At 51.6% G+C, this 17,601-nt stretch overlaps 1 protein-coding gene and 1 long non-coding RNA gene across 6 annotated transcripts in view; both read right to left on the reverse strand.

The window, feature by feature from the left end:
• LOC144942022 (uncharacterized) overlaps nt 1-6,018 on the reverse strand; it is a 45,949-nt gene extending 39,931 nt beyond the window's left edge. For 2 of the 4 annotated variants that reach the window (XM_078868635.1, XM_078868634.1), the window contains exon 1: nt 1,466-3,142. In XM_078868635.1, the coding sequence (XP_078724761.1) occupies nt 1,466-1,873 (408 nt within the window). In that variant the 5' untranslated portion in view covers nt 1,874-3,142. Of the gene's footprint in view, nt 1-1,465; nt 3,145-5,698 lie in introns of those variants that run through there. The other 2 variants (XM_078868633.1, XM_078868632.1) reach the window with 2 other exon arrangements.
• Nucleotides 6,019-7,516: 1,498 nt separating this feature from the next.
• LOC144942024 (uncharacterized) lies at nt 7,517-15,193 on the reverse strand. Of its 2 annotated transcripts, XR_013639306.1 has the most exons (4): nt 14,911-15,193; nt 11,842-12,540; nt 11,393-11,442; nt 7,517-8,947 (listed from the first exon to the last, which is right to left on the reverse strand). It is a non-coding gene; the product is annotated as an uncharacterized LOC144942024 (long non-coding RNA). The 2 variants fall into 2 exon arrangements; XR_013639307.1 differs by lacking the exon at nt 11,393-11,442.
• Nucleotides 15,194-17,601: the final 2,408 nt, after the last annotated feature.

Genomic DNA, 17,601 nt, shown 5'->3' on the forward strand with positions numbered 1-17,601 from the left:
CAACGAATGTAGGACCAGTCACGTCTGTGTAAGTGTTGTCAAAATACGAGAACAAATTCGGTAACACAAGCTGAATGCCACTTATCCATTGCCTTCCTTAAAACACACACACACACGCGCGCGCGCACACACACATGGTATAAGGCGTCGTAATTTGAAGAATAAACCCGGGCGAAGTACCCACCGCACGCTACATCCGTATTCACAACCAGGGAAGCCTTCGCGCAGCCGCATCAACCTGTCGGAGTCAAGTGCCCTTGTCTGCGAGCACCTATCAACGTCGCCACGTGCACGCCGGGGAGCGGTTCATCACGCACAGCAACGACAACAAATCCGCCTATCGGCGTCACACACCGTGGGGACATCGGGCTATTAGCGAGCGCCTATTACGGGCACGAGGAGGTGGTTGGTGGCGAGGAACAACGCACGCCCGGCGATGTTTACGGTTCACCAAATGCGTATCGGGGCCGAGTCGACCTAGAGGTGGCCCTCGGCATGCACCGCTGATAATCGTTAACGGAACATGCGCACATTTGCCAGGATTCGATCCCAGGTTCGTTTGTTTTTGTTTGTGTTGCCGGCTTCGTAGCGGCACGTGCGCGAATCACCGCGCCGCTCTCCGATCGCAACTCCCCCCCCCCTCTGCACGCTCCGCGAAGAGGCGGATAAAGACGGCTCGGCTCGCCGACGGTGAGGCGTCGATGCGTGGCGAGTTGAATCGTACGGTGCGTCGATGTGTGGCGAGACGCAACGCAAATGATCGCTGTTCTAGACTCTGACGCTGTGGCGGGGGGAGTCAGTGCCACCGATCAACCTCCCGATACCCCCCCCCCCCCCTCATCAATATCTGGGAGCTCGCAAAATGTTTTTGTAAGTTCCTTAATTGAACGTTGCCTTTTCAGATTGCTCCAAATTATGAGCGTCGGCGACTGTGTTCGCGCAACATTGCAGATCTCTACGATAGACGGGTTTAAATGATATCGATGGCCTCGGAAGGGACCATCGATATAATGTTGCGCGACTTGCGTGTCCGCGTACAGGGCGATCCATTTGTGGACACCCCACTGATTCCCCCCCCCCCCCCGCATGACCCCTGTTACTTCTAAACACGTTGGGCCAAACGCAGCCGTGTGATGTTGGTCAAAGTGTTTCGGAAGGGTGTTGGAATATTGAACACACGCATTGCGATTGGGCGGGTGTCATGCGGAGGCTTTGAAATATAATATCTTGTTCTCTCTTTAGTTCCCCCCCCCCCTGTTTATTTTGATGGGGTATCTACGAATGGATCGCCCTGTATGATACAACGAGATTGTATATTATAGCATGATACTGCGTTGTAAATTATGTACATGCACAAAAAAACACAATAACACTGTGACCCCCCCCCCCCCAAATATAAATATAACAGTCGACGTTTCGGGCAATGTCCCTCGTGTGTAAAAGAGCGTAAAGGTTGCTCACTCACCATGTACGCCGCATAGGGGGGGCCATCGGCGGCCGCGTACTGGAAGGGGCCTGCGTAGAGGGAGGCTCTTAGCCCGGGGTAGGGGCTGAACGCAGACCCTGAACGTCCAAGTTCGGCTCCTCGTCCCGCGTGAAGCATTCCGCTTGGCCCTCCACCACCACCACCAACTCCGGCGCTCACGGATCCCACGCCGCCGGCTGCGGAGCCGATCAGGAGCCCCGCGGCCGCGGCCGCTCCTCCTCCTCCCCCCCCTGGCCCCGCGCCTCCAGCCGCGGCCGCAGCAGCCGCGGCCGCCGCTGCAACAGCAGCCGCGGCGGCCGCCGAAGACGACGACGACGATCCGGATGGGTAGAGCGCAGCGAGCGATGCGGCGGGAGACTGGTACAAGAAGGCGTGCTGGTAAGACATGTCTGGCGGACGATCTGCTGCGCTCGCGGGCAACGAGAGGGGTGGCTCCGACTACATAGACGGCTCGAGCCACACGCGCACAGCATGCACAGTGGCGTGCGGCCGACTGGGTGGGTTGGGGCTGGGGGGGGGGGGCACGGCAGGGTAACAACCCACGGCTACGGCGTGCGCATGTGTGGCCCCCGCTCACTCTGTGTGTACACTCAGAGCGGCTGGCGTTGAGCAGCACTGAGAGAGAGAGTCTCTTTAAAACGAGCCGCGCTACTTGCTGTGCTGCACCGCTTGCCCGGCGTGGCGAGCGCTGTCACTGCGTCGGGGGGGCCCCTGCTATGCCTCCCCGATGTGCTAACGCGGCCCGGCTATTGAGTCCTTAATAGCTATTGTAATTGCAATTTGGTAGATTCACCGCTGTAGCGATTATTCGCAACGTGCTAGCGTCGTGCGCTGACAACTTGACCCGGTGTTGTTGTTATGAGCAAAGAAAGGGCTGCACGCACACATAACCCTCCCTAGCCACTCACTCACTCACCTACTCGCCTGTCCTCCTGCCCCTCCTTAACAGCGTCCTCTCTTCCCTCGCTGCCGTGCAGGCTATTGTACAGTCTGACACAACACGCACGCAGCCTTGCTGGCTCGGTATGACTTCATCCAGCCTCGCTCCTTCCTCCCCCCTCTCTCTCTCTCCCCCCTCTCTCTCTCTCTCCCTCTCCTCCCTTCGCTCCCGTCCACCACCAACACCGCCAACCTCCTCTAGCTCGCCCGTGTCCCCGTGCGTTCTACTCCGCGTGTGTACACGATGCGTACGGCGTGGGGCTACACTGCCTGTGTGCTCTAAGCGCGCGTCCCTTACTCTCTGCACTGTGCATGCAGCGCAAACTGCTGTGGTCTCTGTGTGTGTGTGCGTCTCATTGCCCATGGGGGTCTCGTCGGGTTTTTTTTTTACTACAAACCAGCTCCGCCTCTAGTGCTGGGATGGGTGGAGACGGTTTAGCTTGTATTTCTGGCTTGCGCGTGTGGGTGTGTGCAAGTATGCGCGCGCGTGTGTCACGTCGTGGATCGGTTAGAGCGGCCACCAACAGCACCAGTGACGAGGTTCTGAACCGGTCCTGAGGCTCCCCAAGGTCGACTCAGCCTCAAATGAGTACCTGTCGCGGTGTGTCAAACGTCGCCACTGGGGAGACAACGGCGTTCGGGCGTGGTGCATGACAACCCCCCCGCGCTTCCGTGTCGGCCTTCATAGGTGCTCGCTAACAACACTTGTAACCAAAAGTCTGTTAAGGCTATACAGGGGATCTTTGTCATTGTGTGCACGTGAGTGCTATCGTTTTTTGGAGAATGCGTTTGTGTCTAAATGCGAATGTGTGTATGTACGTACGGTATATTGGCCCATACATATACACACGCACACACGTGTGTAGACGTGTAAGTGCGCGTTAGTGTGTATGTGTGAACGCATTGGCGTGTATGTATAGATACCTTTGGGGGTGCGGTAGTGTAGTAGTTAGCGCTACGCTGCGCTATGCACCCGGCGACCCGGCTTCGATTCCCGCTCACGGCCAACACCAGTGACGATTATCCGAACCGGTCCTGGGCTTCCCCTAGGTCGACTCAGCCTCAAATAAGTACCTGGTGCGGTGTGTAACCATCGTCACTAGGGAGACAAAGGCGGTCGGGCGTGGTGCTAGCCACCCACCCCCTCGTGTACCGTTCCGGCCTTCATAGGTGCTCGCTAACAGCACTTGCCCCTACAGTTTGTTAAGGCTATACGGGGGATCTTTGTCTTTGTATGTGCCCGTGTATACAAGTGTGTACGCGTGTGTCAGAATGCATTTGTGTATACGGTATGTGCGTAAGTTTGTCTTTGTGCATATATGCACCGTATGTACACATACGTACATAATGTACGTGCAAGTATGCGTGTGTACGTACGTACACACGCATGTGTAAGAATGCGTGTGTGTGCAAGCAAACATTTGTGTACGTGCGTCTTTTGGCTATGTACATGGGTATGCATGTATGCGTGCGTGGGTATGCGCGTGTGTATTAGTATAGTGCCTGCATATATGGTGTATATGTGTAAGTATGTGTGTCTTTGTATTTGCATGTGTAAATACATGTGTGATGCGTGTGCATGTACCAGTGTGTAAGTGTGTGTATAAGCATGAGTGCACATGGGCGTGAGCATGTGTGCGTGTGTGATCAGCATTTGCCCTGAGGTTCCAACGATAAATGCTGAATCCTTTGCTTTTGCGTGTACGTTATGTGTGTGTGTGTCTGGCAAACTGAGTTCAATTCCTGACCATGCACATATCAGTGTCAAGCGAACCCGTCTTGGGCAACCTTTAGGTGAGTCCAGCCTTAAACGGGGAGACAAATGCGGCCGGGCGTGGTGATAGCCACACCACCGCGAAGTGTGCCATGTCTGTTATAATAGGAGCTCGCTAACAGCATTGCCTCCTGTGGTCTGCAGGGTTAAGCGTAGGTTACGATTCGTGTAAGAATGTGTGCAGCTGCGAGCACATTTGCATTCAACTACAAATCCCAGAAAACTGAGTTCGACCCCTGCCAGTGACGTGCATTACATGGCACATCATCAAGATCACCAGTGGGCCAATCACAATTGAAAGTCCCCGGGCTCAATGTCGGCTGAATATCGAGTAGGTTACTGCCTGGTGGCGTGGTGTGCATTTCAACAACATTACCGGGGAGACAAAGGCGGTTGGGTGTGCAAGTTTGTAATTGTTGTCACTCGCCTGCACCTCCGATGAGCGCGGTAAGAAAACGTACGGTGCGAAAGAAGTTCAACATACATAGAGCAATCCACAGCTGGACGAGGACGTGTTGTGTAACCATACTTCACCACGCTCGTCTAGTGGCTGGCCTGGACCAGTGTTCCGCATGTGGCCCAGAATCGAACTCGTGCTAACCGCTGTCCCGCAGCTCCACCCCAATAAACACACACACATATATGTAGCGACCTAAATGAATGGGTGCTCGCTAACTACCCTCTCCACGACTGTCTGTTGGGTTGATTGAGGGACCTTCGTGCATGTGTGTCATCCTGTCTTCATGAGAGCTTCGCTCGCTAGCAGCACTCTACCCCAACCGTCTTTAAGCTCCACTTGTGATCTGTGTGTGTGTGTGTTCCTTGTCGCCGAGTTCCATTCCCGGCGATGCATAACGTCAACGGAGGCCTCCCCGTAGGTTCGCTCAGCCTGAAATGAGTACCTGCTGCGTTGTGTTAAACCATCAGCACTGGGGAGACAAATGCCAGTGGGCGTGCTACCGGCGCGCCGTGCCGATCCTCAGAAGTACTCGCTCCCAGCACTTGCCCCAAAAATCTGTAAGGCTATATGGGGCTCTTTGCCCTTTTGTGCGTGCGCGCGCGCGTGTGCTGTTGATATAATACGTATCATGTATTTTATTTTAAAGCGTGTTGAAGTATGTTGGTGTGAATGTAACGTGTTTTAACTACAGGCATCGCATTGTATATGGATCATTGACTCTGTGTGCCAGAGGATTAAAATGATGAATAGATAATTATCCCCACGTTATATATCATTATACACCTCTGCGCGTAGCGTCTGCTGTTGTTATATGCGAGCATGTACACGTTGCTGGTTTGGTATGCATCGAAACTGACGGCTGTGATAGTCACAGCCGTGATAACGAGATGACGTGTGCGTGAGATATGGGACATTGCGTATGTATGAATATGCACACGTGTGCATGGGAATGACATAATCATGAACCATTGTCAATCCACTGCTGGTTTAGGTCCTCCTCGTTCCGTCACCATCTCTCACGGTCCTGCGATACCAGCACCTGCATATTCCATCGCTCCATCTCCCCCCTTGATGTCCCCTCTCGGGCGCGTTCCGCTCCGTGGCTTGCTCCCCCTGTGATTATTCGTCGCCGTTGGCAATCATACCTTCAATCGATACTCACGGCACATACACACGGATGTATACTTGATTAACGGGCAATGTGTCACAGCCGCGCACAGCATATGTACTTCATGAATATGTACACGGACGATGCGAATACCATGCCACAGCAACCCATCGCCTGAGATCGCATCCCATGTCAAACATTTAAAGAGCACCCCCATGGTCTCCAAGTGGGCAGCAATCTTCCAGTAGGGGCGATGATTGGTGCGCGTCATGCCAATTGAGTATATCGCACATTCATATATACCCAATGTATACAGATAGAATGTGTAATATTGTACATTTTAAGCATATTCAGTTCATACACAAACATGTACGTGTGTAATGCCATGCCATAGGAGCATTAATTATGCAATTGAGTTTTACAGTTTTTACGTTGTTATGTTTCAATTATACACGAATCAACCTATATGCTTATGTACGTTGAAGTGCGTGTTTTTGTGCACTCCACGTGGCCTTAACGTGCACATAGCCTGGCACAAGCGCCATGGTGACGTCTCCGCCACTTAGTGGTGGCGAATGGCGGGATTGCTATTAGTGCAAATGCACACTCGCGTACCTAAGCGCTGATAAATGAATACTTGTACCCATGTACAGTTACGAATGAATAATATACAAAAGACCTTTGCAAAAGTGATGTCGCCAATGTAGGAACCTCCTGAAACGTTAATCCTGGGACTCATTAATTACGTGTTATACAAAATATATATATATATACACATGCAACAAAGCAATGCCCCAGGTTGGATTATGTTATTCCATAGCATCTATCTACTCCACAGGTAAAAGTGTGCAACGCTATTCTAAGCCTCGTGCAATGTATGAACAGCAAGCCGTATGCCTTGCTGTGCTCTGTAACCTGTTATTGCAACTTATATAAACCACCTAAACTGAAGGCAGGGACTTCCGAGTCAGTCCGGGTTGGCGAGCCTGGAGTGAGGGGGGGAAGATTCCGCACCCGGCCCACCACGTCGAGTATCCCTCTCGCTAGGGCTGTGGCTCCCAGCAACCAGTCACGTGTCTACTCCAGTCTGCCAGCGTTCCCCGATCATGTTCCGTGAGAAAATGCATGCTCGAGGAGAGACAACCAGATGTGATTGTATTTCCTGCTCGCGCGCGCGCGCGCGCCCTTCAAACGTGTGCGACAAGACAAATCAAGATTAAGACACACAAGCTCTGAGGTGTTTCAAGCTTACGTAGGAGAGTGTGACGGCTTCAGTACATCGCGAACAATGAGGATGAAGATCCCCTCCCCCTACACGGGCTGTTGGGGCGAGTGCTGTAAGCGAGAGCCTATTAAGGCGCACGAGTGAGTGGCGTGGTCAGAAACTACGCACTCCCCAGTGCTGATGTTTGCAAACCGCATTATGGGTTCTCACTTGAGGCTGAGTCGACCGAGTATGCGGTTAAGATTACCATACAAATATGTAGCAGAACAGCAACTCATTGGATGGCCACGTTGTGTCAAGCCTTTGAGTTGGGGTTCTAAACAATAACGCGACCACACATCCAGTTCTATTGAGATGATGGTCTGGATAAGGCCCAGAGCTCTTGGTACGTGCTGAATCCTCGTGTGTTGCTGTTGTTAAATCGGTTAAGGTAATCATCGCTGAAGAAGGAAATTAACTCAGGATTCCGAAGTGCGCTAACCACGACGCCAACGCTCCCCGCAATACAGCACGGCCGCTTGAGATTATGTAAAGATTCAAATCAAGATTATGTTAAGGCTTTTATCGAAAAGCTATGCCATGCGGTCTAGTTATAGAGCTTATTCAGCGCTCATGCTTGTTACGAACTTTGCATGAGCCAGTTGTGGGATGATATTTCACATTCTCGAGGCGGAAGCAGTAAGGTCGTCTCCGGGAACTCTTGATTTCTCCACACATTGGTACAAACTGTATCGACCCTGGAATGACGACGTTATGTTAGGTCAGCAGACGACAGCGAAATGTAATCTATACGGTGTATCGTAACGCGTTCATATTCGCTCATCTAGAAGAGTTTCACTAAGTCTTAAGGCAATGTTTTTTTTAGGCGGTCCTGCATTCTTGTAGCCAGTTCCTGTCGTGGTTGTTTTGTATTTGTAACGGGTTATTTTTTTAACCAATGGCCGATTCTGTTTTGTTTAACCTTCTAATAAATAAACGCTTTGTTTACACGGCATGTTTTATGCTGTTGTATGTGACTACGTAGTACTGTCATAGTTATCGCGTCGTTTTGTTGTGCTGTTATGCACAAATGTCGAGCTGATCTCACCCGTTCCATCTCCTCGGGTGCACGTGTTCCCGTCCACGTGCCACTCCTTGGCTGCCTCTGCCTTATTCGTTATTCCATAGAGCACCCTCCGGATTGGTATTCGGCCTACTCTTCAACTCCAGCCAATACGACTCGGAACGAGTGAAAGTACACACACACACAAACTGTACCCCACCACACACGACATACCACATCCGCATACCGATCGACTTACGGGCAGAACTTTTTTTTTATCGTCTTACTATCGCTTCAACTGCCGCACCAGGAGATCGAGCCTGCGAACGCGATCCTGCGGCGTTCGACAGCGTCTGCTAAATGCCAATGGGTATCTTCTGCCACCCTCTGTTGCTGCTGCTGCTGTGTAGTCCACCAACTCACGCACTGCGCCGCTTAGTGGAACCTTTCACGCACTATCTCATTGCGGTAAATCAGCAGTGGTCGGCTTGGGGGGAGGGGAGGGGGGTGTGCAGGAGACTTCCCCGCTTATCGCTAAATGTTTAGCGTGCAGACGCGCTGCGTGGCATGCCATCATCCAATGAGAAACATTCCACATTCCTATGGCGGGGGCATACAGGATATTAATATGAAGATTGCATAATACACTGCCTACACCGTGTGTGAGTTGTGTGGTCTGCGCGTAATTGAAATGCAATAACACACAGACGGCGTTAGTACAGAATGGTGTATGCAAGGTTTGTGTTGTATTCTTGATGGGTGTACAAATAAATTCGCGTGATTTATTGACCTTTGCTCCGTAGCGACGTGTCGATCACGTGCGTTGTCTGACCATACTTCACCACGCTGGCCTGCGCGGCTTGCTGACTTGGCGTTAGACATCTCCCCGCCGTTGTTGATGTTCGCTGCCGAACTGGGGAGCAGAAACTCACGGTCGCTGTGTTCACAGTGCGGTGACGCTAACCACTGCGCCACCGCTCTGCGTGCATATTCATTTTTACATGTTTTTTTTTTAATCAGCGCTTCAATGTGTGATTTATCTACGTGAAATTGGGCGACAGTGGTCGTCCAATGGATAGTACTGCACCCCAGCATAAGAACGTGGAATTGCCATCACTGGGCTTAGTGCCGTAAACGGAGCTGTCAGTATGTGTGCACATGTGTTAAGATGATTGCATATTAATACAGTACACAGTACTGTTAATGTACGGCATTGCATACACAATATACATTATTGTTTGTGTATGCAGTACAGTAGACATTAATCTATATACTGTATAGACTGTGTGCGATATTGACTTCGTGCTATACAGTCTATATAGTATATGTCGTGTGAAATACTTACCAGTGTAAACATAGTTTACAAGTCACACAATCGTCGCTACTAAACAACGTCTACTGGGCTAATAGCCGGCGAGGTGACTCAATAGAGTGAGCAGTTCAAATCCTGATTGAGGGTTCACTCAGCCCATCGATCTTTCCAGGGGTCGCTAAAACACCTACTACTTTGCGAGGGAAGTCGACAGTGGTTGCTTCATAGATGGACTCGCCCCCACCATAGGAACGATGAATTTCCATTCCTGGCTTAGGACTGGAACCAGGAGATGGGGATGTCTTGCGTGTGTGTATTATTATAAACTATTTTACTAGGTAAGGCTCGCTGAGCTATATCGATTTTCTTTCAGAAGCGACCTGGCCGCAAATGATAGCCACAACGATGTGCCTGCCTTATCATGTGGAAAGTTATAGTAGCCAAACACTCTAAAGGCATGTTTATAAATGTGGAGGGAAAACCCGGAGAACCCGGAGAAAAATCCACGCGACCACGGGGAGAGAGAAATGCAAACTCAAAATATACAGGCGCCAGGGTCGGGATCGGGATCGAACCCACGACCTCCTGTATACCAGGCGAGGTAGTTAACATCTCGCCACCGCGGCGGCCTATGCAGTGTATGTGTCAGCTCTTCCCGAGTAAATTGACCGTCCACGACTGAAAACATGAGTTCAAACCCACAGCAATGGTCAACGCATCTTTCAAATAATAATTATTGTAATCCATCAGCGGTCGGTAAGATGAGTATCAACTAACTGGCGATACTGTTTCACTTGATGCAGGAGGGCAGTCAATACGTGTATGGATGTACGAGTCATCATATAGGAAACGTGGAATGTCCAGGAAGCTGTGAATGCGTAACAGATATGAGCAAATTCCGATGCTGGTTGAGGCACCGGGACACGTTGACTCTATATAAACGATATTTATACACTTTTACTAGTACAGATTTATTTATTGCTTTATGTGTGTGCGTATGTGTGTTTTATCAGATGAAATTGATATCTGAGTCAACGCATTTCCGTAGGTCGACTCAGACTTAAATTAGTACGTGGTGCTGTGTGAATAGCTGAAGGTCAGAGCTGAGGAGACAAAGGCGGTCGGGTGTGTAGCCAGCTTACACCTCCCCCCCCCCCCCTTAATAGGTGCTCGCTAACAGCACTCGCCCCAATAGTTATAGTCTGTCAAAGGCTGTGGAAACATCGTTGTCTTTGTGTATAAGTGTGCGTGGCTGTATGTGTGTGCGTGAATGAATGCAAGTGTGTGTGGGGAGCGGTAGTGTAGCGGTTAGCGCGCTGCGCTATGAACCTGGCGACCCGGATTCGATTCCCGCTCACGGCCAACACCGGTGACGATTATCTGATCCGGTCCTGGGCCTTCCCTAGGTCGACTCAGCCTGAAATGAGAACCTGGTGCGGTGTTTAAACATCGCCACTGGGGAGACAAAGGCGGTCGGTCGTGGTGCTGGCCACCCACCCCCTAGTGTAGCGTTCCAGCCTTCATAGGTGCTCGCTAACAGCACTTGCCCCCACAGTCTGTTAAGGCTATACGGGGGATCTTTGTCTTTGTGGTGAGCGATACTTCTCGCTAACAGCACTTGCCCCCACAGTCTACTGAAGGCTATACGGGTGATCTTTGTCTTTGGGGAGCGGTGGTGCAGTGGTTAACGCACTGCGTTACGAACCCGGTTCGCACACGGCCGATACCAGTGACGATTATCTTAACCGATCTTGGACCTCCCCTAGGTCGACTCAGCCTCAAACGAGTCCCTAGTGCTGAGTGTAAACATCGCCACACGGGAGACAAATGGAGCCGGACATAGTACTGGTCAACCACCGCCTCGTGTGAAGAGGAGCTCGCTAACAGCACTTGCCCCAACAGTCTGCGCAGGCTATACGGGGGACATTTGTCTTGTGTATATATATGTGCGTGGCCGCAGGTGTGAGTGTGCGTGTGTGTCAGAATGTAATGTGTGTAGTGCGTGTGTCTGTGTTCAAATGTCTTCAGGGCAAATTCGTGTCTCACCCCTGTGCAGTAACACGCTCTCCGCTCCGCCCCTCACTAATCCCCTCGTCCTTAATCGATCGCACGGGGACGGCAGTGGGGAAAGAGAGAGAGAGAGCTATAATTTCGGGACACAAACTCGCCCTTGTTAAGTATAGCCTCGCCTGGCATTTAGGCTCATAAGTCACAATAATGGGGCGCCTTCTTGAATAGCGAGCATACAGAGCGAGCCGCCTAATATACTGCCCGCCGCATCGCAAGAGGTGCTTTGAGCAAGCACCTACAGCACGCGACGTGTGTCGGCGCATAGACATTGCAGGGTTCTTTTGGGCCAAGTCGCTGTTCGCAAGCAACCGATGAAAGCGGGCAGGCGGGCACGGGCGGGACTGTTGCGGCTAGCATCACGCCCTCGCCGCCTTTGTATCCCCAGTGCCGATGTTGGCACAACACAACGAGGTACCTTTACTCACTTCAGTCCGAGTCGAGGTAGAGGGTGGTGGGCGCAGGTTCAGATGTCAAGTGACTTGCTGGCGTGGTGGTTGGTGGTAGTCGTGATGACGATGGTGATGATCGCGCCATCGTTAGGTTGTAACAGGTGCTCGCAAACAACGCTTTTTCCCACAACAGTCGTGCAGCCTCTGGCTAAGCGGGATTGTGGCATCTGCCGTGTAGGCGTGTATGCGGCGTCAAAGGTCAAAGCGCTGAGCCAGCGGTTGGAAATTCCACATTGCTATGTCGAGCGCGTCATCTCCATGTATGTCAAAGACCGCCGTAATGACGACCCACGCGATATTGGGCAAACGGCACAGCACTGCAATTCAAGCGCCTGTGTATACTGTAGGTACATTATATTGCTCAATGTCAGGGGAACGTGGAGTTGCCATCGCCGGTTGGCCACCGCCAACCGGCGATGAGAGTTGCTTCACACACGCACCCCGGCGTCAGCGAACAGCGGGAGACGCGTTCAGCTGTGGATTTGACTCACGTACAGATACGGAATCTTCATTGAGGATGGAGGAATCCGATACGCTGTGAAGCTATACGTGCACATGTAGTAAGCGCGCACCGTCATCATTACCATCAGCCATGATCAATTCTCTGCTGGATGAAACACTCGCCAAGACGACGCCACTTCTGACGATCCCGCGATGCAATAATCCACCTAACACCTGCATCACACATGCAAGGGCACGTGTGCACATATTTACATGCGCGTGTGTACGTGTGTGTAGTGGGGAGCGGTGGTGTAGCGGTTAGCGCGCTGCGCTATGAACCTGGCGGCCTGGGTTCGATTCCCGCTCACGGCCAACACCAGTGACGATTGTCTGAACCGGTTCTGGGCCTCCCCTAGGTCGACTCAGCCTCAAATGACTACCTGGTGCAGTGTGTAAAAACATCGCCACTAGGGATACAAAGGCGGCCGGGCGTGGTGCTAGCCACCCACCCCCTCTTGTGCCGTTCTGGCCTTCATAGGTGCTCGCTAACGGCACTTGCCCCAACAGTCTGTTAAGGCTATACGGAAGATCTTTGTCATCTAATAAACAGCAGCATCACACATGCAGTCTTCAATCCGTGTGGCTGATATGTGCGCGTGCGCGCGTGTTGTGTGTCCAGTGGGACACCGCAATGCGCTACGATTCCAGGCCACTTGGGCCGCCTTTAGGCTGACTCGGCCTGAACTAATTACCTTGTGTAGTGTGCGTCACGTCCGCCCAAATAGATGCTCGCTAACACACGTTTTCTCATCCGGTTTAAATGGCTCAATGGATCATCTCTTTTGAGTAAATGTTCGACGTGCGTGTACGTTCACGTTTGCTTGTAAGTGTGTGTGTGGTAGTGCAATGGGCTTCGAACCCGGAGACCCGAGTTCGATTCCACCAACACCATTGGCCATTATCTGAAACGGTTACTGGGCATCGAATGAGTACCTGGTGCGTTGTGTAAACATCGCCACTGGGGAGACAAAGGCGGCCGGGAGTGGTGCTAGCCACACACCCCCCGTTCGGCTTGTCGGCTTCATCGGTGCTGGAAAACAGTACCACATGTGTATGCACACATCCACACGTGCATATTCACTACGTATACATAAACACGTATGTATAACTACACCTGAACACAAGCACGTAATCACGTACGGCCCTTTATCGATCCACTGCTGGATGAAGGCATCCCCGTGCCAAATTGGTAATGGGGGGGTGATTGAACATACTTCACCACGCTGGTGAGTGAGGCTTTGTTTATTCCCAGTTCAAGACACATCCGAGAATCTAACTCGGTCAGCTACATTGACTCATAGAGCAGTGCGCAAACCACAGCGCCACCGCTCCAAGACCCACGTGCACGTTAACCTTCGTATCGGATTATCCTGATACACTGTAAGTGCAATTGCTTTTTTTGTTAGCGAGCACCTATTAGGGCTGACAGGACGCGACGATGTGGTGTGGTCGGCACCCAACCGCCGGCCGAATTTGTCTCCCCAGTGTCGATGTTCACACAGCGAACCAGATGTTTATTTAAGGCTGAGTCTACCTCGTCTCGAGAAACCCACAACTCGTTTGGTACCAATAGCTGCACCGCCGCAAACACATATGTATGCAAGGCAGCCAGCCAAAGATCCCCCATAGAGCGTTGTTGGGGCAAGCGTTGTTAGCGATGACCTCTTGGCATGCAAGTTACATAGCAGGTATGTACATGGAACGTAAACACGGCAATATTGTCGTTCGATATGAAAAGAACTGCGTACAGGCACAGACATATACGGCCATGCGCATGCAATACTTTTCATACGGATGCGTCCACAAATACACAAAGACAAATACCCCCCCCACCCCCCATGTAGCCTTCACGGACTGTTGGGGCAAGTGCTGTAAGCTGATGTTTACACACCGTACCCGGTACTCTTTTTGAGGCTGAGTTAACCTAGAGGAGTCCCAGGACAAATTCAGACATTTGACACTGATGTTCGCCGTGAGCGGGAATGGAACTTGGGTCTCATATACATACAACGATAGAGATCCCCCGTATAGCATTAACAGACTGTAGGGGCAAGTACTGTTAACGAGCACCTGTGAAGGCGTAACGGTACACGAGGGGGTGGGTGGCCAGCACGCCCGGCCTCCTTTGTCTCCTCAGTAGCGATGTTCACACGTCGCACCAGGTACTAAGTTGAGGCTGAGTCGACCTAGTGGAGGCCCAGAACCGGTTCAGATAATCGTCACCGGTGTAGCGCAATGCGCGAACCACTACGCCACCGCTCCCCACTCATACGTACACATACACACGTACACAATACTGCGCCCACAGACACGTCCATATAGAACGCACCTCAGAATCTAACTCGCATAAATTGAACTAAGTTCGCCGGGTTCGTAGCGCAGTGCGCTAACCACTACACCACCGCTCCCCACGATGCACACGTACACGCACGTACACACGTGAGACGCACACGCATACACACAAACATAGCACACACGCGTGCGAGCCGGATGGTTGCGCTGATGTCCGTATAGCTAAACGCGTGTGGCACCCGGTGCAAATACCAGCACTGGGGAGACAAAGGCGGTCGGGCGTGGTTGAGATCACAACCCCGCTCGTGCGCCGTTCCGACCTTCATAGGTGCGCGCGCGCTAACAGCACTTGACCCAGCAGCCTTGCGTGGGTTATACGGGGGATCTTTGTGTCGTTGTGGGGGAGAGGCACTGCGATGGGAGGAGGAGGTAGAGGGGGTCTGTCTCTCGCGCCCAGTGCAGCGCTCGCGGCAGTGTTCGATGCGTGACCCAAAGGTGACGCTGCACGCCAGCCAAAGCGCCCTCGTGATATTTATTCTCGTGTGACCCCCCCCCCACCACCACCACCTATAGCCACCTCGCCATGTATTACAAAGACAAAGATCCCCCGTATAGCCTTGTTTTTTTACAGACTGTTGCTTGGTGGGCGGGGGGGGGGGGGTGCTGTTAGTTAGCGAGCACCTCTTAAGGTCGGCGCGCGCGCGCGCGTGGCACGCGCTGGTGTGGGTGGCCTTCGCCTGCCCAATGACGATGTCTACACACCGCGCCAGGTGCAGTTTTTATTTAGGGCCGAGTCGACATAGGGGAGGCCCACGACAGGTTCAAATATTCGTCACCGATGTGGGTTGAGAGCGCGAGGTGGACTCTGATCGCCGGGGTTCGTAGCGCAGTGCGCTCACCACTACACTATAGTACAAAGACAAAGATCTCACCCCGATATAGCCTTAGCAGACTGTTGGGGCAAGTGCTGTTAGCGAGCACCTATGAAAGGACCCCAGTTCGGTCCTATCGCCCGGCGCAGCGGTTGAAACAGTATAGCCAGTGTGTTAAATCCCACCCGCCCGTGTTCCATTCAGCAGGATACATTGGATATGCCACAGTAATTATATCGGCAGGTTGCGTGTGGCGTGGTAAAGTGTGAGAACGGCCCTCCCTATCGAAAACGTCTGGTCAGCGTGAAAGAGTAGACCAAGTACCCTCGCCCCAGCGGAGGACCCTTCTGCCAGCAGCGGCGTGAGCAATAGCAGGGCTTGCACATCTCCACCCTTTTAAACTGAGAAACGAGGGCAAGATGTAACCACGCGGTGACTCGGGCCGCCGTGCCGTTTGTACGTTCGGGACGTTCATTTCGACAATTCCGCTGGAAACGATGTCCGGTTGGTGGGTTTTTTCCCGAACCTTTAAATCGATCGCGATTTCGAATTTGCTACACTTTGGAACAGTCACAGTGTGCGAGCCGCTACACCACGGCAACTCCATTCGCTTCTGAGTTTAAAAGGTTACATTATATTTTTTAAAATTTTTATTTCTTCAGACATATACGTGCGCCAAACGGCTAACCGATTTTTACCGTGTTTAATTAACGATCATCAGACTTGCAAATAAACCTCAGGTTTTGTTGTTGTTGTTGTACAATCATGATCGATATTATACAAATGCACACACGCGAGTGTGTACACACACGTGGATACATCTGCGCACACGTATATGCATGAAAATACATCAGTGGATATTTACGCACCTACTTATTCATACATACTTCATGCACACACACGTACATATGCACAAAGGCAAATATCGCCCGTATAGCCTTAGCAGACTGTTGGGGCAAGTGCTGCCAGCGAGGACCGCAGAAGGCCGACACGGGACAATCTTCTCATTATCACGCTCTCATCAAAACAACACAATTCGACGTGGACAGATGATACAATGCGTGTAAACATTGGCAACAGACGATAACTGATCGTTAGGCCACGTAAATGCACATACGTCACGTCTTTCAAATTAATGGTTGACCACATCAGGGAGCCGTGACGATGTTGTGAGCTCAGTGCGCTGTGAACGCGCAAGCCACGGCTCACATCAATGGCGAGTGATATCGGTCCGGAGCGACCCCTTCCACCCCTACCTCACCAATGCGCGCATAATCGGCGTAGTGAAGTATGATCAAACAACCTCCATGAACGACACGGCGTGGGGAGGGAGGTTCTAATCCAGCAGTGGATTGACAATGGGCTCTCAATTCTCACTTCTGTTACAATTTGCGCAATTTGTCACTTTATTAACCCCTAATTGTACGGTTAGAGCGATATATACCCACACTCTGATTATTTAAAATTACCATTCCGGATTTTTGGTCGACCCAGCCTATCATAATTCTCAGGCCTATAAAATAGGTACCACTTTTTCGGAAGTCAGTAGTGGTCCGTTTTTGATATCGCGTTACCCTGCCATGGAAATGTGGAATTTCCACTGCTGGTTCAGGGGAGAGCAGAGGCGACTGCTCGACAACAACTGTCAACAAGGATTATCGCACGTCCAACAACACACTGCACCTACTGTGCTCCGGACTTGCAACCCAGAGGTCACCGGTTCGATCTCCAGGCGCCATTCGCCACTAAGTGGCGGAGACGTCACCACGGCGCTTGTGCCAGGCTATGTGCACGTTAAGGCCACGTGGAGTGCACGAATACACGCAATTTGACGTGCATAAGCGTATAGGTTAATTCGTGTATGTTTGAAACATATATAAATACAACGTTATATACTGTATAAATCAATTGCATAATTAATGCTCCTAGTGCTAGTGCATGGGCTTGTACACGGATTTGTTTGTGTGTGGAGTGACCCAGGTGCCATGGGTTGGCTGACTGAGATGACTGGTAGATGCAACACCAACGCCACCACCACCAACACCACCACCAACACCACCACCACCCACAC

The sequence above is a fragment of the Lampetra fluviatilis genome, chromosome 26, assembly GCF_964198595.1.
Source record: "Lampetra fluviatilis chromosome 26, kcLamFluv1.1, whole genome shotgun sequence".
Classification (NCBI taxonomy): domain Eukaryota; kingdom Metazoa; phylum Chordata; class Hyperoartia; order Petromyzontiformes; family Petromyzontidae; genus Lampetra; species Lampetra fluviatilis.